Here is a 22,921-nt window from a genome sequence, read left to right as displayed (position 1 = left end):
GGCAACATAGTAAGACCTCATCTTTATTATAAAATAAATAAATAAGTAAATAAAATAATTGATAGGTGTTGGAGTACAATATGAACTAGGTACCGAAACAGATGCTGCAAGGGAAATACCCAGGGCAGCAGTGATACCATCATAATGAGCATAGAAAATAAAATATTTTAAAATGTATAATAGGTTGCCATAAACTTGTGTGAAAATGAAGACCATTATCTATAAAGTGTTCACAGTTATAGGTAAAATTAGAAGAGGTATCCAGTCATTATGCAACCCTTAACGGCAAACACTCCTTTTGTTTCTCCCATCCTGGAGCCTCCTCTCCCTTCCTATTCTTCAGGGACTAGACCTGAGAGAAGAAATCCTGAAAGAGAACTGCAGACTTCATTGTGGGGTTTGTGCCAGGCACCTTTTGGTCCTAAAATTCAGCTCCCCCTCACATCTAGAGTCTCAAAATGATCCAGTCCCAGAGTTTGAAATTTTTCAGCCCAGAGTGAGATGTATTTTTCCAATTCATCAGCCAAAAGGAACTGACCTCTTAACAATTCTCACAAAGGCAAAAAGTGGCCCTGGGTACCACAGATCAATGACTGAGACATCTATTGGTGTCATTATAATTGCCATTATATATGTCATCTGTTTTCAGTTCCCTTTTCGTTTCCCATCCTTTGCTGTTTCCCTCTACCTATGTTCTAGGCTTGCACAAGTTCTGTTTGGCTCCGGCTGGCAGCACACACAGAGAGCTAGTTTGCTGACCCTTATTAATGACATCAGGACATATGTGGCTATATATAGCTTACCACTAACTACGTGTCAAGCACTTTGCTAAATGTTTTACAAGTAGGATCTAATTTAATTCTCATAGCAACCTTGTGACATTTTATCTCTATTTCACAAATGCAGAAACAGGCCCTAAAAGGTGAAGTATCCTGCCCAAGGTCATACAGCTAACAGCCCTCATAGCATAGATTTGAAACCTAGGTATCTGGCTTATCCCAAAGAATAATGTTCTTTTACATTAAGCAATAAAGCCTGTGCCCTAAAACCATACGGACTTGAATTCCAAACCCTAATGCCACCACTTACCAGTTGTGTAATTTGATGAATTATTCAACCCGAGTTTCCTGGAGAATGAAACAGAGTAACATCACTTCAATAAGTGCTTGGGAGCGTTAAATAAGCTAACATATAAAAACTGTCTAGAACAGTTGTTCTGGGACATTGTAATCAATAATCACAATATTCAATCCCGCCCTTTCCTCTATTCGATTATCCATTATAGAGGTGGCCTCAAAAAGACAACACTAAGGATATGCAAAAAGTGCAGATGATCATTAAGTGCAGCATAAATGGTTGGTCTGCTCGGTCCCAACGGGTTCTGGCCCTGCGCTTCCTCCACAATCCTGGTGTAGGGAACCCAAAACACTAGACAGAAGAATCTTGAAGCTGGAGGAGAAACGGCTGCTAGACTACTTCTCACAATCTCCTTGTTTACCCTGAAATCAAGAGTCACCTCTTCCCACCCCATCTGCCAGCTTCTCGGGTGCTCTGAAGCGCGCGCCCCCCGCTCAACTGGGTATTGGATTCACCACGGACGTGGTGTGGGTACCCTATTCCTCTCCCAGCGTGGTGCTGCAGCGATTTCGGGGCCTGTCACCCTTCTCTGGGCCACAAGCCCGACCCTCTCCGCCCAGGGAAGGAGGGCGGATCCCAGCCTATCCCCAGCCCCAGGTGCGCGAGCGCCAGGCCCAGGCGGGGCCTTGCGGCCCAGAGCTGAGCCCCGAGCCCAGGCTCCTCCAGGAGGCGCCGGCGGTGCCTGGGTCCAGCCAGGCCGCGACCTAGCTCGGGAGCACCCCCACGACCTGCCCATCCCCAGCTGCGCGAAGCCCACGGAGCACTTCTAGCAGCAGGGCCCGGCGGGACCTGCCGCACGGAGCCTGCGGGCTCGGATTCTCCAGGCCAGGACTTTCCTTTTCCCCCGGGCGGTACGGTTGCTGGGCTGCTGCCTCACCGGCCCAGGAACTGGGAGACGCCCGCACTCACGTGCGAGTCTTAGAGGTGGAAGTCGAGCGACGGTGGAGAACAGGCCAGCAGCGTCAGGAGCGTTGCCGGGACCGCCGGGATTCAGGAGAACCTAGGGCTGGACTGGCAGAGCAAGGGGGCGGGGAGGGGGCGGGGAGGAGGCGGGTCCAGTGCGCGCCCCGCCCCGCACAGCCTGCGCGAGGATCAGCCCATCAGCAGCGAGCTGACTCCGGGCTGCAAGTCAGCTCCTTGCCAGTAGGCTGGCGCTTCAAGGCCATTCTGGGGGCCAGTCGCTTACTGAAAAGGCAAAGCTGACTTTAAGGTAAGTGGTTTGGTGCACCAAAATAAATTCCTTAAGGATTAAATAATTTAAGTATTTGAGAAAATTTATACTAGATCTGAACTGAGAAGACTGGGCGCAGTGGCTCACACCTGTAAGCCGAACATTTTGGGAGGCAGAGGAGGGAGGATGGTTTGTGCCCAGGAGTTGGAGACCAGCCCCTGCCTGGGGCAAAAAAATGAGACCCCCTCCACCGCTACAAAAAGTAAAAAAAAAAATAGCTGGGCGTGGTGGCAAGCGACTGTGGTCCTAGCTACACATGAGGCTGAGGCAGGAGGATTACGGGCTCAGGCTGCAGTGCATGCCATGTTCGTGCCTCTGCACTCCAGCCTGGGTGACAAAGAGACCCTGTCTCAAAAAAAAAAAAAAAGTTACCAAGACATTATCTACATGAAAATAGTGAAATACATCTTAGCTCTTAACCATGCTTATATGCTTATTTAGGGCATTCTTAATGTGCACACTACCAAGGACATTTTATATCCTTCATTACCTTTAATCCTCATGATTCTGTGATGTATTTGGTACCAGTATCCCCATTTTACAAATGAAAACTGCAATTGAGTAACATGAGATTTGGAAGCTAAATAATTGGCCTACTTTTCTGAAGTCACAGATTGTAAGTAAACTAACCTCAAAGTGCAGGCTGGACTGCTTGCTACTCCATGCTGCCTGCAGCTAAACAAAACACTATAGAAAATATTGATACATGATTACTCGATAATTTAGAACTTCTTCCCAAGGAAACAGGGACAAAATCAATAAAACACATTGGGAAAAATATTGGTCCCAAACCTGACAGAGTTAGTGTCTTAAGTTCATTTATTTTTTATTTTTATTTTTTTGAGACGGAGTTTCGCTCTTGTTGCCCAAGCTGGAGTGCAATGGTGCGATCTCGGCTCACCACAACCTCCGCCTCCTGGGTTCAAGCGATTCTTCTGCCTCAGCCTCCCGAGTAGCTTGGGATTACAGGCATGTGCCACCATGCCCAGCTAATTTTGTATTTTTAGTAGAGACAGGGTTTCTCCATGTTGGTCAGGCTGGTCTTGAACTCCCGACCTCAGGTGATCCACCCACGTCGGCCTCCCAAAGTGCTGAGATTACAGGTGTGAGCCACCGTGCCTGGCTTCTTAAGTTCATTTAAATTGATAAGAAAAAAAAAAACACCCAATAGAAAAATGGGTGAAGGGTTTTTTTTTTTAATTACAGAAGAAATGGAAAGGGTATCAAATGAAGAAACATAGACATTCCTAAGTAAAAACTTTACTCTTAATCCAAAAAATGCAAACTAAACATTTTTATTTTATTTATTTTTAAGAAATGGGGTCTCATTATGTTGCCCAGGCTGGTGTTGAACTCCTGGGTTCAAGTGATCTGCCAGCCTTGGCCTCCCAGAGTGCTGGGATTACATGTGTGAGCCACCATGACTGGCCTGCAAATTAAACATTTTTAAATCATATCAGTGCCAGTGAGGATTCATTCATTTATTCAACAAACACATCCTGATTGCCTACTATGTGCATTGCTCTAGGCTTGTGAGCAAGACAGACAGGAACTTCTATCCTAGAGGAGAGTCGAATCTTAAGTTAGTTGTTAGACAAATGAGATTTCAGATGGCCAGAAGGGCCATGAGGAAAGTTAAGGCAGGGTGATGTGATAGAGGGACTTGAGGATAGTGTGAGCTTATTTAGACTGGGGATCTGAAAAGAGCTCTCTAAGATGGTATTTGACCTGAGATTTGAAAAATAAGAAGCAGCCAGTTATGCAAATATCTGGGGCACAGGAATGATAGCAGGGGCAAAGACAAGAACAAACTGCAGTGCAGAAACAAGGCCTTTGTTGCTGAAGTGTACTGGGGAGGTACTACAAGTGTTTTAGTTTTTACTAAAGATTTCTGGCTCTATTTTTGATTCTACTTTCATATGTAAATGAAGGTTCTTAGGCACCACTAATTGGATTGCGAGTTTCAAATTTTCCAGAATATATAGTATCCATACCTAACCTTCAAAACTTTTCTTTTCACTAAAATAGGGAAAGAGTAGAGGCAAGAGGATGGTTTTGTACTTTTAGTATCCAAACAGCAATCTATCATTTAAATACATAGTGCCATAGCTATTCAATGTATTTATTCATTCTCCTTAACTACAGTCTAAATCCCATTCTACTTTTGTTCTCATTCATTCACCCATTAATTTAACATGTGTTGAATTCATGTTAGATACTAAGCCTAACAAGGTTCTAGAAATAAAACACCACCTGGTGGAGAGTTAAATGCATGTTAAAATGAATGAGATATTCACAAAATATTCTTTCTCCAATGTATTTTGATCCTCATATTTCTATCTTCACTCTTTCAGTCACATTTTTAATTACCTCATCCTGTCTTACAGCTTTTGTTTTTCCTTTTTTCCTTTTTTTTTTTGAGACAGGTTCTTGCTGTCACCCAGCCAGGCTGGGATGCAGTGGTGCGAACACGATTCACCACAGCTTCAACCTCTCAGGCTAAAGTGATCCTCCCACCTCAGCCAGTAGCTGAGACCTACAGGCATGAGCCACCGTGTCTGGCTAATTTTTGTACTTTTTGTAGAGATGGGGTTTCACCGTGTTGCCCAGGCTGGTGTCAAACTCCTGAGCTCAAGAAATCCACTGGCCTCAGCCTCTCAAAGTGCTAGGATTACAGGCATGAGGCACCACGCCCAGCCTTAGTCTCAGAGCTTTGAATTCCACCTATATTTTCTCTCTCTTTTTTTTTTTTTTTTTGAGACGGAGTCTAGTTCTGTCACCAGGCTGGAGTGCAGTGGTGCAATCTCGGCTCACTGCAAGCTTCACCTCCTGGGTTCATGCCATTCTCCTGCCTCAGCCTCCTGAGCAGCTAGGACTACAGGCGCCCACCACCATGCCCAGCTAATTTTTTGTATTTTTAGTAGAGACGGGGTTTCACCGTGTTACCCAGGATGGTCTTGATCTCCTGACCTCGTGATCCGCCCGCTTCAGCCTCCCAAAGTGCTGGGATTACAGGCGTGAGCCACCGCACCCGACCTTCTTTAATTTTCTTTTTTTTTTTTTAAAGACGGTGTCTCACTCTGTTGCCTGGACTGGAGTACAGTGGTGTGATCACCGCTCGCTGCAACCTTGGACACTTGGGCTCAAATGATCCTCCCAGCTCATCCTCCTGAGTATCTGGGACTACCGCATGCACCACTACATGCAGCAAATTAAAAAACAAAAACAAAAAAACAAACAACAACAAAAAAACATTTTTTTGTAGAGACAGAGTCTCACTATGTTGCCCAGGCTGGTCTCAAACATCCTGGGCTCAAGCTATTCTCCTGCTTTGGCCTCCCAAAATGTTGGGATTACAGGTGTGAGCCACTACGCCCAGCCTATATTCTTAAAGTTATCAAACTTCCACACCTTTCCTCTGAAACTCCACACTCCAACTCTCTATGCTTTACTTGGCTGTTGTATTAGTTATCAGTTGCTGTGTAACAGATTACATCAAATTTAGTGGCTTAAAACAGGAACAATCATTTATTATCTGTCATAGCTTCTGTGGTTTAGGAATTTAGAAGTGGCTTAGCTGGGTGCTTCTGGCTCATCATCTCTCTTGATGTTGCAGTCAGATATTGGCCAAGGCTGCAATCATCTGATGGCTTGACAGGGCCTGAAGGAATTCTTCAGCCCAAAAGTTCAATTGTGCCAAGGCTGAGAAACCCTGCTTTAAACCGATGGGACTATACATTTAAAAAATACTAATGTCATGAAAGACCAAGGCTGATGATTTAAAGATTTAAAGAAAGTAGAAACATAACAAATGCAAGACGTTATCAAGATTTGATCTTGAATTTAGAAAAAAATCATTAGTATAAAGGACAGTATTGGGAATTAAACAAAATTTGTATATTAAATAATAGTATTCTGTCAATTTCAGTTTCCTGATTTTGATAATTAAACTGAGACTAAGTAAAGGAATGTCTTGTTTCTAAGACTGAAGAGTCATGATATCTGTAATCTACTCTCAAAAGGCCTAACAACAGAAAATACTAGGAATATAATATGTGTATTATAGGTAAGATATGTAAAGAAAGATAAAGCAAATGTGAGAAAAAGTTAACAATGGCTGAATGTAGCTGAAGAATATATGGGAGTTCCTGCAACTTTTCTTAGGATCTAATTTTTTTTTCAAAGCTAAAAACTTAATTACAAATTCAATCTAGCAGAGATATCAGAAACTTAATTTCAGTGTTATCATGGTATCCACTGGCATAAACATTTAGCAATATTGAGGGGGTAGCTACCAGTAGAAATGCATAAAACAAAAGTGATTCTGTCTTTGGGAAAAAACGGCTAGGTTTCAGAAGTTGGGAAGGAGATCTATATATTTTTAAAGATAGACTTTAAAGACATAATCCTAAAGAAATATAGCTGATTTAATGGGAACTACTGGAGGTAGCAATCATATAGTAGAAAGAGCACTGGACTCAGAGTAGAAAGACATGAATTCCTGTCTTCTAACATATCCTTGGTTAAGTTAATACATCTCTTTGAGTTACAGTTTTTTCATTTGTAAACCTGGGATACCAGTTACTTCACAAGGTAGTTCGGAAGATCAATACGACTATGTATTAATTCCTTATACACTATTAAAAGTACCATAGAAATGCAACCTAATTTTTTAAAACCATGACTCGCCTCCCTTATTACCCATAAGATTTTTCGTGAAACCCATATAGTAGGTACTCCATCTGCAGTCTGTGTTTCCACTCACCCTGAGCAGGCCTCAAGTAGGTTCCAAAACCTCTTCATTTTCCCACAAAAGAATTCCACTCGAGCAAGAAATTTTATTTTACTCGAGTAAAATAAAATACTTTGCTCGAGTAATTAAAACATCTTATTGAAGAATTTTAGGGGAGACCAGGGTTTGTTTTTGTTTTTTACTACACATGCCCTAGCGTTCAAGGGCATCAATATCCTGTCCAGCGGCCTCCTCCCGCTAGTTCCTCTTCCCAAAACGCTTTGCATTTTTTGTTCCTTTGCTCTGGACTCTCTCTTGAATCTACCCCCTTGAGTCGCTCAGTCTCTTCCTTTCCCTTCTTCATGTTGGGCAACTTAATTCTTCCAATTATTTACTTCCAAAAAAGACTCACTAGTACCAAAATTCAATCTACTTTTGAAGGCAGCATTTAATTAAAATGACAATTTTTTTTCTGGCATACTTGTATTCTCGGGTCTATTTCCGAGCTTTCAGTTCTGGCGACTTATCCTTGTGCCCAAACCATGAAAGACCCTTACACAGATGGAGCAGAAACAAGTCAGAGAGCCTGAAGAAAGCGCTCTCACGGCCTCAGTCCTGGACGCAGGCGCGGAAAGTCCATTAAGTCCCACCCAATTGGGGTATTTCCCACCCCCTAAGCCCGTGCGCCGGAAACCTTGGGGGCGGAAGAGGTGCTGGGCAGGAGGCGGGCCGGCGCGGTTCTTTCCGGAAGGATTGAGGCTGCTTTAGTCCCGCCCGCCTCCGCAGCTGCCTGAAGTAGTGCAGGGTCAGCCTGCAAGTTGCAGGTCATGTCGCTGGTTGCTCGACTGTGGCGCTTTCTCCCTTTCCGACGTGGACCCGCCCCGGGGTCTCGTCTCCCTGCGGGGACTTCGGGCAGCCGCGGGCACTGCGGCCCCTGTCGATTCCGCGGCTTTGAGGTACTCCCGTGGTCCTGGCTCCCACTCCTCACTTCCTACTCAGTGGGTTCCGGTTCCCCCTTAACTTAAGGGGTGGCGGCCCTGCGCTGCCTACGGGAATGTGGTGAACCGAGGAAGGAACTCGGGGCCACTGTGCCTGGAGAACCCGGACAGGTCCCTTCCATTTTGCAAACCTCCGCTATCCTAAACTGAGGCTGTCAGAGAAGGAGTGGGGTTTGCCCCCACGCGCCCCAGAAGCTGCCTCCTACCTGCCCTTCTTGTGCAAAATGTAGAACAGGACGGGAAAGAACCTTGACCGCTGTGAAATTATTCTCACTGTAGATGACAGATACCACAACAGCGCTTGAGGCTGCCCCTTTCAGACTTTGAAAAGGGTGGTGTGTGATTTAAAAAGCTCTACGACTCAGAAGCAGAGATTTCATACTGTTTAGGTTTTTGTTTAAAAATGATTATTTCTGAGTTGCCTGTTTTATCTGCATAACGTCAATGAAGGTTGTCGGCATGTTATAGTCTCAGTTCTGGTTATTTCTATTAGACTGCTCGTGGGCCTCTGTTTATTCTTGTCAGGGAATTGGGGAATGGCATTAGTGCATATGATATATTTCACATGAACTAGGTGTTTCATTATTTTAAACTCAAATTTTTAACTGCTCAGTTAAAATCTTTCAGAATTATTATGGGACTGATGGTGGGGAGGCGTGGTTAAAATTTGGCATATTCCCTTTCCTTGGAAGTTTTTAACCAAATGGGGAGGTGATAGATAATATAGGCAGAGAGATGGGAGGAGTTCTAAATATGAAACTAGTTAGCCTTAAGTTTTCAAATTAGAACAATGATGAATTTGAAGTCCCATTTTAGGCCTGGCCCCTTGGCTCAGCCTGTAATCCCAGCACTTTGGGAAACCGAGGGAGAAGGACTGCTTGAGTCCAGGGGTTTGAAACCAGCCTGGGCAACCCAGTGAGACCCTGTCTCTACAAAAAAATTTAAAAGTTAGCCATGTACATTTTTTATATGTAGTGATTACTATATATGATATTCTTAATCTTGTCTGTAAGATTCATTTTTATTATGTGTTGGTGTCTCATATTTTAACTTCATACAAATTTGCGATATCCATGCTTATTTGCAAATAAGTTGTAGCTCTTCCTTTCCAGCAGGAGTGTGATTTTTAGATGAGCTATGACTCCAGGCGATATCTTTTTCTTCATAAGATATGCTTTGAGATAGTTTTACTAAAGATTTTGATGAAGTAATATTTAAGCTTCCAGTATTATGATCGATTGCTTTAGGGGTGGGAGAAAATTCATGTAATTTTTGCTTGGGGTAGCAGTACCTTCAAATTTTCAAAGTTTGTAACTCTTAACATAATTGTTTCCATAGGTAATGGGAAACCCAGGAACTTTCAAAAGAGGCCTTTTACTCTCAGCTTTGTCTTATTTGGGTTTTGAAACTTACCAGGTTATCTCTCAGGCTGCTGTGGTTCATGCCACAGCCAAAGGTAAGCATAAATTAGACTTATGGAACATTCAGAGTTTTTTTGTGTATATACATTCAGAATTTTTATTTTAAAACAAAGAATCAGGGTAATGTTAATAATAGAAAATCCATATGGAAATATTCACAATCTGCTCAGCGAGAAATGGGAAAACAACTTTCCTGCCTAACTGCCAACCTACTGTTTGAGGAGCCAGAAGTTGATGTGAAGTTGGAAGAAGGTCACCTTTTCCAGCTAAACCCCACTCCATAGCTATGTGCATTTTTATTTGAAGTCTCTGTGACCAGAGGAAACAGTGAGAACTGAGAACCAAGATACTGTTATTGGCAAGGGTTTGGCTAAAGGGTCTGAGATGTGTAAGCACCAAGAAGGGAAAGGGAAATTAAGCAACATATAAAAAGGGGCTGTAGGAACACAGAAGAAATAAGTCAACAATAACCTATTTCCATCCAGAGCAAAGGGACAGTGCACACATATTCATCCTCTCAAGTGTGGGCTACACTGTACATTGACTCAAACTATCTCAAACATGGTCTGTTGGAAAGATTCAGACCCCCTAAGGGTACTTGGCATAGGACCACAGTGACATGGTAACAGACATAGACAAGCATGGCATGACCCTAAAGGCAACAACACACCTTTAGATAATAATCGTTCAGAAAAAAATCCCAGAGCTGAGGTTATAAATTCCGAGTTAGCTATAAATATTCTTTGGGGAATTTCTTTAAAGATATGAGTTAAAATAAAACAGAAAATCAACACCTAAAATCTCCTAAAGAACAAAATGGAGAAATAATGAATCTCTACTAAGAACCAATTATTTTAGGTTTCTCATCTGGATGGCTGTCCCACCAGATAGGTGGTGGGATTGCTTCAAAAGTAATGAGTCTCCTACAAGGAGGAGTTCTTTGGTCCAGTGAGGGGGAACAAACTTTCTAGAAATAACTTTCCCTTCCCTTGACTCCATTCAAAATTAGAACCCATCAACCACCATTAACTACAATGCCCATATTAGTTAATAATCCTAGATTTCAGGTACTGCTACATGTAAACTATTAAAGAAAAAAGTTCCAAAGGAAATCAATAACTTCATTATGTAGCCATACGACTTTTATGAGGAATTAAACTTAAGAGTTTCCATCTGAAGGACAGAAATTGTTAAGAGGTAATGTGCAGACCTCAGGCACCACATAATATACCCTCCTATAATTATAGAACTACATTTCTCCCTAAATTCTTCATATTGCACGCTAACCTCTCCAGCATGAAATCTACTGTATAACCTCTCTTTAAACACCTCCCTCTAATCTCAATTTCCTTCTGTTTTTATTATTTGGCAAAATTACACTTAAAAAAGTAAACATTTCCACCATGGGACATGTATACCTATGTAACAAACCTGCACATTCTGCACCTGTATCCCAGAACTTAAAAAATTATGTAATTAAACCAGAGGGTAAAATAAATAAAACTCAAGTTAATTTGCCTTTTAGAGCTATATGGAAGTGAGGAAGGTGCTGTTACATAAACCTCCTCTGCCTTCTACACTCATATGTGTATCTTCTTCCTGATAAGTCTGAAGTTGGGGGAACTGCACCTTACTTTTCCTCTCCTATATCCCCTAGTGCAGCAATATTAGAACCCAAGGAAGGAAAAGCTGGCAAAGTTGTCATATGCCAAGTGGCCAGTGCCTCCTGAAATGAAGGTAGGTTCACTTGGTCTCTCCTAAGCAGAAGAGAATGTCCAGGAAATAAAATATTTAAAAAACCATTGAAAATCCAACAAACCCCAGCCTTGAGGTGCGCATGGAGTGCGTGGGATAAGAAAAGAATCAAGTAGCAGCATTCAGAAGCAGTCCTGGGTTCATCCTGATGAGGTTTCTCCTTCATTCAGGGAGAGGTGGCTTTCCCATGCTGGGAGGGAGGTGGAAGGAGGCATGACTTAGACATTGGTGGTGGTCTCCTTAGCAGCTTGGATGCTGTTCATCTCCATGATGCCGTCCTTCCCAGATCTATTTGCACCATGTGCCTGCCCTTCAAAGGCCCATGTGATATCCTCAAAAGCCCTGCCACGGGTCTCAGGGACTTTGAAGAAGGTAAACGTCAAGAAGGTGATGAGGAAGCCAGCGAAGATAATAAAAACATAGGCTCCTAAATAATAAGCAGCAGAGGGGAAGAGCAGTCCGACTAAGAAGTTGGAGGTACAGTTGGAGCAGCCGGCCATTGCAATTGCAGCTGGGCGGGGGCCCTGGCTGAAGAGTTTGGCCACAGTAAACCAGGAAATGGGACCTGGTCCAATTTCAACGGCCACAAAGACCAAGATAGCCCTGATAAAGACAAAGCTCATCCCGTTATACTCATCCTTTAATAACTAACAGTCATGAGCATGGAAGAAAAAGCCATCCCTCCAAGGCCTATCATATGCAGAGTCCTTCTTCCTGCCCTTTCCAGCAGAAATAGGGAAACAGTGAAGATAGTATTAAACACACCTGCACCAATGGTGGCATAGATGGGCTCTTGAACACCTGCATCCTTGAAGATTCCTGTTGAGTAATAGAACACAGCATTGATTCCAGAGAGCTGTCGAGAGAGCTGGAGCACGATGGAAATGATGATTGGCTGTCGGTAGCTGGATACTCTAAAGAGCTCCAGCATGGTGACTTGCTTTTCTTGTGACATCCTTGCACTCTCATCTCGCATCTCCTGGTTGTCTTGGGATACATCCTGGGTGCCCCACAACCGCTGGAGGATCTACTTAGCATTCTCCTCTTCTGTTAATGAGCAAAAACCTGGGACTTTCAGGGCAAAATGGAAGGGCTGCACTTTGTAGGATAGCAGGAAGGACGGTAAAGCCCAATAGCACCGGCCATAGCTCTTCAGACCCAAGGATGAATTTGAATTCCAGATCAAAGATCTGGGCCACCAGAATTCCGACGATGCCCAGCTGGTTGAGAGTGCCAAAGGTACCCTGCAGGGCAGTAGATGAGATCTCTCCAATGTACATGGGCACAAAACCTGTGCGCAGTCCACAGAAGAGGCCAATAACCAAGCAGCCCAGGATCAGCATTTCAACCAACTCAGCTACTTTACACAATCCCGTAAGGCAGCCACCAGAGACAGCCAACAGGTTGACGATAAGCATTGAATTGCACCTGTCAAAGTAGTTGACAAAGAGTATAACAGAAAAGGAGCCAGTCATACCAACAATGGAGAATATGGCCACAGACAAGGACCAGAGGGACATGAGCAACATCTCAGAGGGAGGGATATTTGCCTGGTCACTCAAAGTGTTATTGATAAATTCCTTTATGATCATCTCAGGAGCATTGATGAGTCCAGTGTTGTAGCCAAATTGGAAAGAGCCGATTGTAGCAACTGTGATGGCAGTGATTAGAGCTGGGGTGACCTTCTGTGTCCCCATGGCCCTGATCTAATTCTTTTCAAGTCTTCAAGAAAGATCTAGGAGTGTGATTCCAGAGATGCCTTGTTCAGCCAACAAAACCTTCAAAATGTCCTTCTCAGCAACAAGTTTTCTCCAGGGCCTCAGGAATGTTCTAAACGCTCATCATTATAGCATCTCTGAAGTTATTTTTGTTTGTTATTTTGTTAATAGCTTAGTTTTTTGTTTGTTTGTTTTTGTTTTGAGATGGAGTCTTGCTCTGTTGCCCAGGCTGGAGTGCAGTGGTGCAATCTTGGCTCACTGCAACCTCTGCCTTCCAGGTTCCAGCCATTCTTCTGCCTCAGCCTCCTGAGTAGCTGGGATTATAGGCACATATCACCACACCTAGCTAATTTTTGTATTTTTAGTAGAGACAGGGTTTCACCATGTTGGTCAGGCTGGTCTCAAACTCCTGACCTCATGATCTGGCCGCCTCGGCCTCCCAAAGTGCTGGGATTACAGGCATGAGCCACTGCGCCTGGCCTAGCTTAGTTATTTTTATATAGATAATGAAACTAACGTTGCTATGGTCTAGATTATTTTCTGCCTTTGTCTACGTGTCAGTCTAATATCATGTATATATATTTTTTCCTAGAAATTAGAGCTGCCTCAGTGATGCTTTATTAACAGTTTCTATTTTTGTAGAGCCCTTAACCTAAGAAGAATATTCTTTTACATTTTTAAAGGATTGAGTTTGAAGAGTTGGGGGGAAGAAAAAGAACATGCTACAGAGACCATGTATGGCTCACAAAGCCTGAAATATTTTATTCTCTGGATCTTTACAGAAAAAGTTTACTAAACCCTGCTTTATAATGACAAAATGAAACAAATCCCAGGGTGTTATATTCTTCTTGATTTGGTTAACAAAAGGCCCTAGTACTTTGAGATAGATAGATTTTATTTACAAACAGAATGCTGCTTGGTAAGTAACAAGTTGAAAGTGAAAAAAAGAAAAATCCATCAATTTCTTATTGGCGTAATATAGATAAGTAAACGTATATTAAAACTTGGCTGGGCATGGCGGCTCATGCCTGTAATCCCAGCACTTTGGGAGGCTGAGGTGGGAGGATCACTTGAGCCCGGGAGTTTAAGACCAGCGTGGGCAACAAAGTGAGACCCCCATCTCTACAAAAATTCAGACAATTAGCTGGGTGTGTGATGCGTGCTTGTCCCAGCTACACAGGAGGCTGAGGCAGGAGGATCACTTGAGTCCAGTAGGTCAAGGCTGCAGTATGCCATGATCTCACCACTGCACTCCAGCCTGGGCAATGGAGCAAGACCTTGTCTCAAAAAAAAAAAAAAAAAAGACTTGCCAGTTAAAAAAAATTAGTTAAGCCAATTGTGAGCCAAAATTTCTGTATATTAGAGTGATATCGTATGAAGAAATTAATGGGTTAAGCTTTTTTGTTTTTTACAATCCTCACTTTTTAATTATAAAGGAGAGGGTGATTGGGGAAAGAAGCAGCGATTTGTTTTTGAATAGATGGTCTTATTAAACTTCTGATAGAAGAATTTGAGAATGTGATCTAAAGGTTGCTAGTTATCTATTGATTTCATTTATCTATGATTATCTTTTCCTTAAAAAAGCAGATAATTGAGAAGCCCTGCACTGTTCTTTTTTTTTTAATGTATTTATGAAGAAGGACAAAGCAGAGAACTTGGTTTTGTTACTGGCTGAATGAGATATTTTGGCAGATACTTAAAATAATTCATCTTTTTAAAGCAACCTAGACTTTAATTCTCACAGCAGCCTTATAAAATAGTTAGGACAAGTCTTATTATCTTATCACATTATAATGATTTTTGAAAAGAAGCTCACAGAGTTAAACTTCTTGAAAGTCAAAATGTTAGAGTGGAGATTAGAACTTTTTTTTTTTTTTGAGACAGAGTCTCACTCTGATGCTTAGGCCACAGTGGCGTGATCACAACTCGCTGCCGCCTCAACCTCCCCGGGCCCAGGTGATTCTCCCACCTCAGCCTCACGAGTAGCTGAGACTACAGATGCACACCACCATGCCTGCCTAATTTTTGTATTTTTTGTAGAGACGAGGTTTCACCATGTTGTCTGGGCTGGTCTTGAACTCCTGGGCTCAAGCAATCCACCTGCCTCAGCCTCCCAAAGTGCTGAGATTACAGGCATAAGCCACGACACTCAGCTCCTTATCTCTATTCTTCGAATCTATCACATTTAGTTTCAGTGTATTTTGGCAGCATTATAGAAATGATTGTAAAGACGTAGTGCTTTCTGAAGTAACAAAATTCAGTACTTTGGAAGGGAAAACCAGAATTACTTTTGGCTTTATCATAGTCCATTTTTTTCTTTTTTATTTTTTTCCAACTTTTATTTTAGATTCGGAGGGTACACGTGCAGGTTTGTTACGTGGGTAAATTATGTGTTGCTGGAATTCGGTGTACAAGTGATTTTGTCACCTAGGTAGTGAGCATTGTACCCAGTAGGTAGCTTTTTGACACTCGCCTACCTCCTGCCCTCCCCATTGTAGGAGGCCCCAGTGTCTATTGTTCTCGTCTTTGTGTCCATGTGTACTCAGTGTTTAGCGCCCAGTTACAAGTGAGAACATGCAGTATTTGGTTTTCTGTTCCCATATTAATTTGCTTGGGATAATGGCCTGCAGCTGCATCCATGTTGTAGCAATGGATGTGATTTGGGTTTTTTAAAAATGGCTTTATAGTATTCCATGGTGTGTATGGAACACATTTTCTTTATCCAGTTCACCATTGATGGGCATCTCAGTTGATTGCATGTGTTTGCTAATGTGAACGGTGCAGTGATGAACTTAAGGATGTGTGTGTCACTTTGGTAGAACGATTTGTTTTTCTTTGGGTATATTCTCGGTAGTGGGATTGGTGGATCAAATGGTGGTTCTGTTTTATGATTTTTAAGAAATCTCCAAACTGCTTTCTATGGTGGCTGAACTAATTCATATTCCCACCAGCAGTGTATGAGTATTCCCTTTTCTCCACAACCTCACCAGCGTCTGTTTTCTTTTAATTATTTTTTTTGACATTTTAAGAATAGCCATTCTAACTGGTACGAGATGGTATCTCATTGTGGTTTTGATTTACATTTCTGTGATGATTAGTGATGCAAAACATTTGTTCATGTTTATTGGCTGCTGCTTGTATGTCTTCTTTTGAGAAGTGTTCATGTCTTTTTCCCATTTTTTAGTGGGATTGTTTTTTGCTTGTTCAATTGTTTAAGTTCCCTATAGATTCTGGATATTAGGCCTTTGTCAGATGCACAGTTTGCAAATGTTTTCTTTCATTCAGTAGGTTGTCTGTTTAAGAAACCTGTTGATAGTTTCTTTTGCTGTATAGAAGCTCTTTAATTAGGTCCCACTTACCTATTTCTGTTTTTGTTAGAATTGCTTTTGGAGACTTTGCCATGAAATCTTCGCCAAGGCCTATGTCCAGAATGGTGTTTCTTAGGTTTTCTTCTAGGTTTTTATAGTTGTAGGTCTTATATTTAAGTCTTTAATCCATTTTGAGTTGATTTTGTATACGGTGAAAGAAAGGAGTCTAGTTTCTATCTTCTGCATATGGCTAGGCAGTTATCCCAGCACCATTTATTGACTAGGGATTCTTTTCTCCATTGCTTGTTATGGCCAGCTTTATTGAAGATCAGATAGTTGTAGATGTGCAGCTTTATTTCTGAGTTCTCTAACCTGTTCCATGGCCTATGTGTCAGTTTCTGTATCAATATAATGCTGTTTGGGTTACTGTCTTGTAGTATAGTTTGAAGTCAGGTAGTGTGATGCCTACAGCTTTGTTATTTTTGCCTAGGATTGCCTTGGCTATTTGGGCTCTTTTTTGGTTCCATACAGATTTTAGAATAGTTTTTTGTAATTCTGTGAAAGATGATGTTGGTAGTTTGATAGGAATAACAAATAGGAATCTGTAAATTGCTTTAGCTGTGTCTCACAGATTCTGGGATGGTAAATCTTTGTTTTCATTAATTTCAAAGAAGTCTTTGATTTCTTCTTTAATTTCATTGTTTACCCAGAAGTCATGCAGGAGCAAATTGTTTAATTTCCATGTAATTGTATGGCTTTGAGAGATCTTGATCTTGATTTCTATTTTTATTGAGCTGTGATCCTAGAGAGTGCTTGGTTTGATTTCAGTTTTTTTTTTTAATTTTGTTCAGAATTGCTTTATGGCCAAGCATGTGGCCTATCTTAGAGTATGTGCCATGCGCAGGTGAGAAGAATGTACATTCTATTGTTCTTGGGTAGGGTACCTTGTAGATGTCTGTTAATGTCCATTTGATTAAGTGTCAACTTTAGATCCTGAATATTTTTGTTAGTTTTCTGCCTTAATGATATGTGTAACACTGTCAATGGAGTGTTGAAGTCTCTTAGTATTATGGTGTGGTTATCTAAGTCTCTTTGTAGGTCTCTAAGAACTTGTTTTATTAATCCACGTGCTCCAATGCTAATTGTATATATATTTAGGATAGTTGTCTTCATGTTTAATTGAATTCTTTATCATTGTGTAGTGTTCTTCTTTGTCCTTTTTCATCACTGATGATTTAACATCTGTTTTCTCTGAAATAAGAATAGCAGCTCCTGCTCTTTTTTGTTTTCCATTTGCTTGATGTTTCTCCATTCCTTTTCTTTGAGCCTTTGGGCATCATTGCATATGAGATGGGTCTCTTGAAGACAGCATGCAATTGGGTTATGCATCTTTAACCAACTTGCCACTCTGTGTCATTTAAGTGGGGCATTTAGCCTGTATACATTCAAGGTCCATACTAATATGTGAGAATTTAATCCTGTCATCGTGTGGTTATCTAGTTGTTATGTGAAGTTGATTGTATAGTTGCTTTACAGTGTCAGTGAGCTGTGAACTTAAGTGTGTTTTTGTGGTGGCAAGTATTGGTCTTTCATTTCCATGTTTAGCACTCCTTTAAGGACCTCTTGTAAGGCAGGTCTGATGGTAAGAAATTCCCTTAGCATTTGCTTGTCTGAAAAGGATTCTATTTCTCTTTTGCTTATAAAACTTAGTTTAGCTGGATATGAAATTCTTGGTTGGAATTTTTTTTCTTTAAGGATGTTGAATATAGTCCCCTAGTCTCTTCTGGCTCATAAGGCTTCTGCTAAAAAGTCCACTGTTAACCTGATGGGATTTCCATAGTAGGTGACCTGCTGCTTCTCTCTAGCTGTCTTTAAGAGTTTTTCTTTCATGTGGACGTTGGAGAATCTGATGACTATGTGTCTTGAGGATGGTTGTTTTATATACTATCTTGTAGGGGTTCTCTGCCTTTCCTAAGTTTGCATGTTGTATGTGTGCATGCTGGCAAGGCAGTGGGCAGAGGCTCTGAGTGGGTGTGCACCTGTGGGGGTCCATCTTCAAAAGTCCTCCCTTGGGAAGGTGGGGGCCACTGGCAAGTGTTTCACCAGGACAGCTGAGGCTGTGCTGCCTATGGGTGTGGCTAGGCAGGGACCCTGAGAGAGGCTGGCAGACAGGGATGTTCAGATGATACAGGCCCCATTCCATGCACAAGACAGCCCTGCTCTCTCCATATCTGGCTGCTAATAAAGGTTAAGACCACCTAGAGGAGTATGGTGGCCTTGGGGAATGGATACCCATGGCCATGCTGCACTGTAGCTGTTCCCATGCTATACCCTCTGTTCTCCACACAGACTAGAGTTCTGTCTTTGGCAGCTCTCCAGGTAGTTCTCCCTGCCATTTCAAATGTCTCGGAGGGGTCTTAGGGTCTCCTGCAGCTAGGATCTCTAAGGTCTGTGATGAGAGTGGGCCCCTCCACACCAGTTTCACTTACCCTTAGGTGCCAGGAATGAGTCTTGGTGCTTGGCAACCCCATGCAGGGTTCCCAGCTTCCTCCTTTTTCAGATTCAGCGTCTGTGTCCTCCCCATATCCACTCTCAATGTCTTCTTCCTGAATATCTGTTCAGCATGTGCCAGTCTATTTGATGATGGTCTCTCTCAGTGGGAGAATGTTGTGTCTTCCTGGCTGTGCCTAGTCAGCCATCTTGGCTCCTCTAGTTTTTCAAAAGTGTCTTGAGGACATAAAAAGTTACTACATATTTGTTTATTTTTATTTTTATTTTTTTGAGACAGAGTCTCACTGTGTCACTGAGGCTAGAGTGTGGAGGTGCGATCTCAGCTCACTGCGACCTCTGCCTCCTGGGTTCAAGTGATCCTCCCACCTCAGCCTCCCAAGTAGCTGGGATTATAGGCATATGCCATGATGCCCAGGTAATTTTTGTATTTTTAGAAGAGATGGAGTTTCACCATGTGGCCAGGCTGGTCTTGAACCTCAAGTGATCCTCCCACCCCAAAGTCTGGAATTACAGGCATGAGCCACCACAGCCAGCTGATATTTGTTAAGTTAAAAATAACATTTTAAGGTCCTAGGCCTCTATGAGGCCTGCACAAGTTGGATGAGGCCTTTATAGCGCCAGTAGGGGAGGGTGAGGGAGTTAAATGATCACTGGTTTCTTTCACACTTCAACAAGCTTTTGTTTTTTGAGACAGAGTCTCTCTGTCACCCAGGCTGAAGTGCAGTGGCATGATCACAGCTCATTGCAGCCTCAACCTCCTGGACCCAGGCAATCCTCCTGCCTCAGCCTCCCTAGTAGCTGGGACTACAGGCACGTGTCACCATGCCCAGCTAATTTTTGTATTTTGGGTAGAGACGGGGTTTCGCCACGTTGGCCAGGCTGGTCTCGAATTCCTTGCCTCAAGTGAGCTGCCTACCCCAGCCTCCCAAAATGCTGGGATTACAGGCATGAGCCACTGCACCCGGCCTCAACAAGTTTTTATGCCACTTTCCGGCATTCTCTTTTCTACCTCTTAAGTGAGCTAAGCTGTGGAGTTCTGTAGTCTATTCCATTAGCAGTTTCTAAATACGTAATACATTATTATTAACTATGGTTATCATTGCTGTGCAGCAGATCTCTAAACCTTATTCCTCCTGTCTAACTGAAACTTGGTACCATTTGACCAACATCACCCCATTCCCTCCTGCCACTCAACCCCAGCCTCTGGTAACCGCCATTCTACTCTCTACCTATGTGAATTTGACTTTTTTAGATTCCACATATAAGTGAGATCATATAGTGTAGGTTGAGTATCCCTTGTCCAAACTGCTTGGGACTAGAAGTGTTTCTGATTTTGGATTGTTCTGGATTTTGGAATATTTGCATATACCTAATGAGATGTCTTAGGAATGGGATGCAAGTCTGAACATAGAATTTATTTATGTTGCATTTATATCTTATGCACATAACCTGAAGGTAATTTTATACAAGATTTTAAATAACTTTGTGCGTGAAACAAAGTTCATGTACACTGAACAATCAAAAAGTAAAAGTGTCAGGTGTGAAATTTTCTACTTGTGGCATCATGTTGGCTCTCACAAAGTTTTGGATTTTGAAACATTTCAAATTCTGGATTTTCAGATTAGATTAGAGATGTTCAACCTATATTTGTCTTTCTGTACCTGGCTAATTTCACTTAACATAATGTCCTCCACTTAATATAATGTTCATCCACATTCTTACAAATGACAGAATGACAGAATTTTCTTCTTTTAAAGCTAAATAATCCATTTGTGTATGTGTGCTACTTTTTCTGTTTAATCCATTCATCTATTAACGGGCACTTAGGTTGTTTCCTAAGGCGTGACTATTGTGACTAATGCTTTAGTGAATGTGGCAGTACAAATATCTCTTTGACATACTGATTTCAGGTCCTTTGGATATACATCCAAAAGTGGGATTGCTGGATCATATAGTAGTTCTATTTTTAGTTTTTGAGGAACCTCCCTGTTGTTTTCCGTAATGCAATAGCTTTATTTTCTTAAAACAACAGAAAAATCACTCTATAATTAGTTGATCGGCATGTTTATATAATTTGTGAGACTACAGACCATAGCCCTTGAAAAAAGATTAATTGAAAAATATAGAAACACTTTTTTTTTATCCTGGAAAATGATCCATATGTTTCTATAAAAATATAACTTCACTGGCCCTTACAAGCTTTTCTTCGTCCTATATCTCTTCCATTTGCTGTTTTTTTTTTTTTTTTAAGGAATTGGTCTTCAAATAATTCCATGCTTCAAAATTTCTGCTTAATTCTCTTTTGATCTGCTTTATGCTTATTCAAAGCCAATTTAAAAGCTTTTTCTTCCTCCATTTTCTGGAACTAAGTTATATTCTGAAGTGGGAGTTTTTTGGAAATGAGTTGAAGTTTAAGGGCATAAATATCATTGACATTTTAGTTGGATGGGATTATAGGATGACTTTTAAAATGGTTATGTCTATATTTATCACAAGGTGGTACCAGATACCCACTTGTTATCAGGAACTGAAGCACTTCTGTAGGGACGTTTCATTATCTCTTTATTATTATTATTATTATTATTATTATTATGGCGGAGTCTTGCTCTGTCCGCCAGGCTGGAGTGCATTGGTGCGATCTCATTTCACTGCAACTTCTGCCTTCTGGGTTCCAGCGATTTCCCTGCCTCAATGTCCCAAGTAGCTGGGATCACAGGCACCCGCCACCATGACCGGCTGATTTTTTATTTTTAGCAGAGATGGGGTTTCACCATGTTGGCCAGGAGGGTCCTGAACTCCTGACTCAGGTGATCCACCCGCCTTGGCTTCCCAAAGTGCTAGGATTATAAGTGTGAGCCACCACGCTTGGCCTCATTACCTCCTTAAAATAGACAAAATTTAAAGCCCCTTGAAGAAAGGTATGCTAATACATTCATAGTACGCTTTGTGCATATGAAAGCTCATGTGTAAAATGCTTAAAAGATAATTACAAGTGCCCAACTTAAAGGTTCTTTTTTATTTTTTAGTTTGTTTTTGTGTGTTTTTTAAAATTTCTGTTTTTGTCACAGTCATTAAAGGTTCTTTATATATCACTTCACTTGTGTTTTCATATATATTTTCAGAATTCCTCTTGATTGATGAACCTACAGAACTGAGATCAGTGTTCCTTTGTATGTAGTTATTTGTTGTACTTCAGTGCATTTTTGGTTGCACTGTTTCTGGTACTGCTGAGACACAATATTATTGGTATGAAAGAATTGCCTTAAACTTTGATGATGTTACTGCTACTTAGGGGCTTGAATCTAGATATTCAGATTTTCTGCTTCTTAAGTCTTATATAGAGAAACCTCAGGAATATAGCTGTTTATCTTGCCAGAGGAGTATTCTTGTCTTGACACTGCTCACATGGCTAGAGTACAGTCAGCGAGAAAAGTAGAAAATCAAAGTTTACTAACATATATGTAGGAGGTCACATCATTGGCATTTCTTTAAAAAATTCTAATTATTATGATCTTGCACATATCTATTTTAGGTTACATTTAAGATTTCACTATGCAGTTTTAGGTGAATTGACATCTTATTTCATCTTAGAATATTTGCTTATTAAGTTGAAAATAATTTACGTTAAAAGTTTAGTCTGTTTTATAGAATATGGTCTTTATGTTAGTAACGTAACTTAGTTTTAAATATTTTCAAGATAGTATAAAATGTTAGGTTAGAAAACAACTGATTTGCAGATATGTGGAGTTGTCTACAAGCTCTCACCCGAGTGCCTATGTCAGTCTGTAGTACTATAGGAAGTGTACTTTTTTCTTATAAATTGTACAGTGTATGATTTTAGAAAAATCATACATTGATTTTTGCAGTGCAGATCATGAGGTCAAGACATCAAGGCCATCCTGGCCAACATGGTGAAACCCTGTCTCTACTAAAAATACAAAAAATTAGCTGGGCGTGGTGGTGCGCACCTGTAGTCCCAGCTACTCAGGAGGCTGAGGTAGGAGAATCGCTTGAACTTGGGAGGCGGAGGTTGCAGTGAGCCGAGATAGTGCCGCTGCACTCCAGCCTGGTGACAGAGTGAGACTCCGTCTCAAATAAATAAATAAATAA

General features: G+C 41.5%; 2 protein-coding genes and 1 pseudogene across 18 annotated transcripts in view; 1 reads left to right on the top strand and 2 right to left on the bottom strand.

Moving 5' to 3' along the window:
• Window positions 1-2,153, bottom strand: part of CPNE3 (copine 3) — a 52,196-nt gene extending 50,043 nt beyond the window's left edge. For 5 of the 8 annotated variants that reach the window (XR_009214890.1, XR_009214891.1, XM_058444194.1 and 2 more), the window contains exons 1-2: window positions 2,047-2,147; window positions 1,090-1,127 (exon numbers count right to left, since the gene is read on the bottom strand). The gene's annotated coding sequence lies outside the window, so the exon portion shown is untranslated. Of the gene's footprint in view, window positions 1-1,089; window positions 1,128-2,014 lie in introns of all 8 variants that reach the window. The other 3 variants (XM_058444195.1, XM_032759993.2, XM_032759988.2) reach the window with 2 other exon arrangements.
• A 125-nt stretch (window positions 2,154-2,278) lies between these two features.
• The window catches only part of RMDN1 (regulator of microtubule dynamics 1), a 43,378-nt gene continuing 22,735 nt past the window's right edge, over window positions 2,279-22,921 (top strand). For 2 of the 10 annotated variants that reach the window (XM_032759986.2, XM_032759980.2), the window contains exons 1-2: window positions 7,822-8,056; window positions 9,437-9,554. In XM_032759986.2, coding sequence (XP_032615877.1) covers window positions 7,928-8,056; window positions 9,437-9,554 — 247 coding nt within the window. In that variant the 5' untranslated portion in view covers window positions 7,822-7,927. Of the gene's footprint in view, window positions 2,348-7,821; window positions 8,057-8,082; window positions 8,210-8,435; window positions 8,549-9,436; window positions 9,555-22,921 lie in introns of those variants that run through there. The other 8 variants (XM_058444207.1, XM_032759979.2, XM_032759985.2 and 5 more) reach the window with 7 other exon arrangements.
• Window positions 11,493-13,034, bottom strand: LOC116813381 (solute carrier family 2, facilitated glucose transporter member 3-like; annotated as a pseudogene).

The sequence above is a fragment of the Hylobates moloch genome, unplaced genomic scaffold (genome assembly GCF_009828535.3).
Source record: "Hylobates moloch isolate HMO894 unplaced genomic scaffold, HMol_V3 SCAFFOLD_9, whole genome shotgun sequence".
Lineage (NCBI taxonomy): Eukaryota > Metazoa > Chordata > Mammalia > Primates > Hylobatidae > Hylobates > Hylobates moloch.
This window is presented reverse-complemented; position numbering and strand designations above follow the sequence as displayed.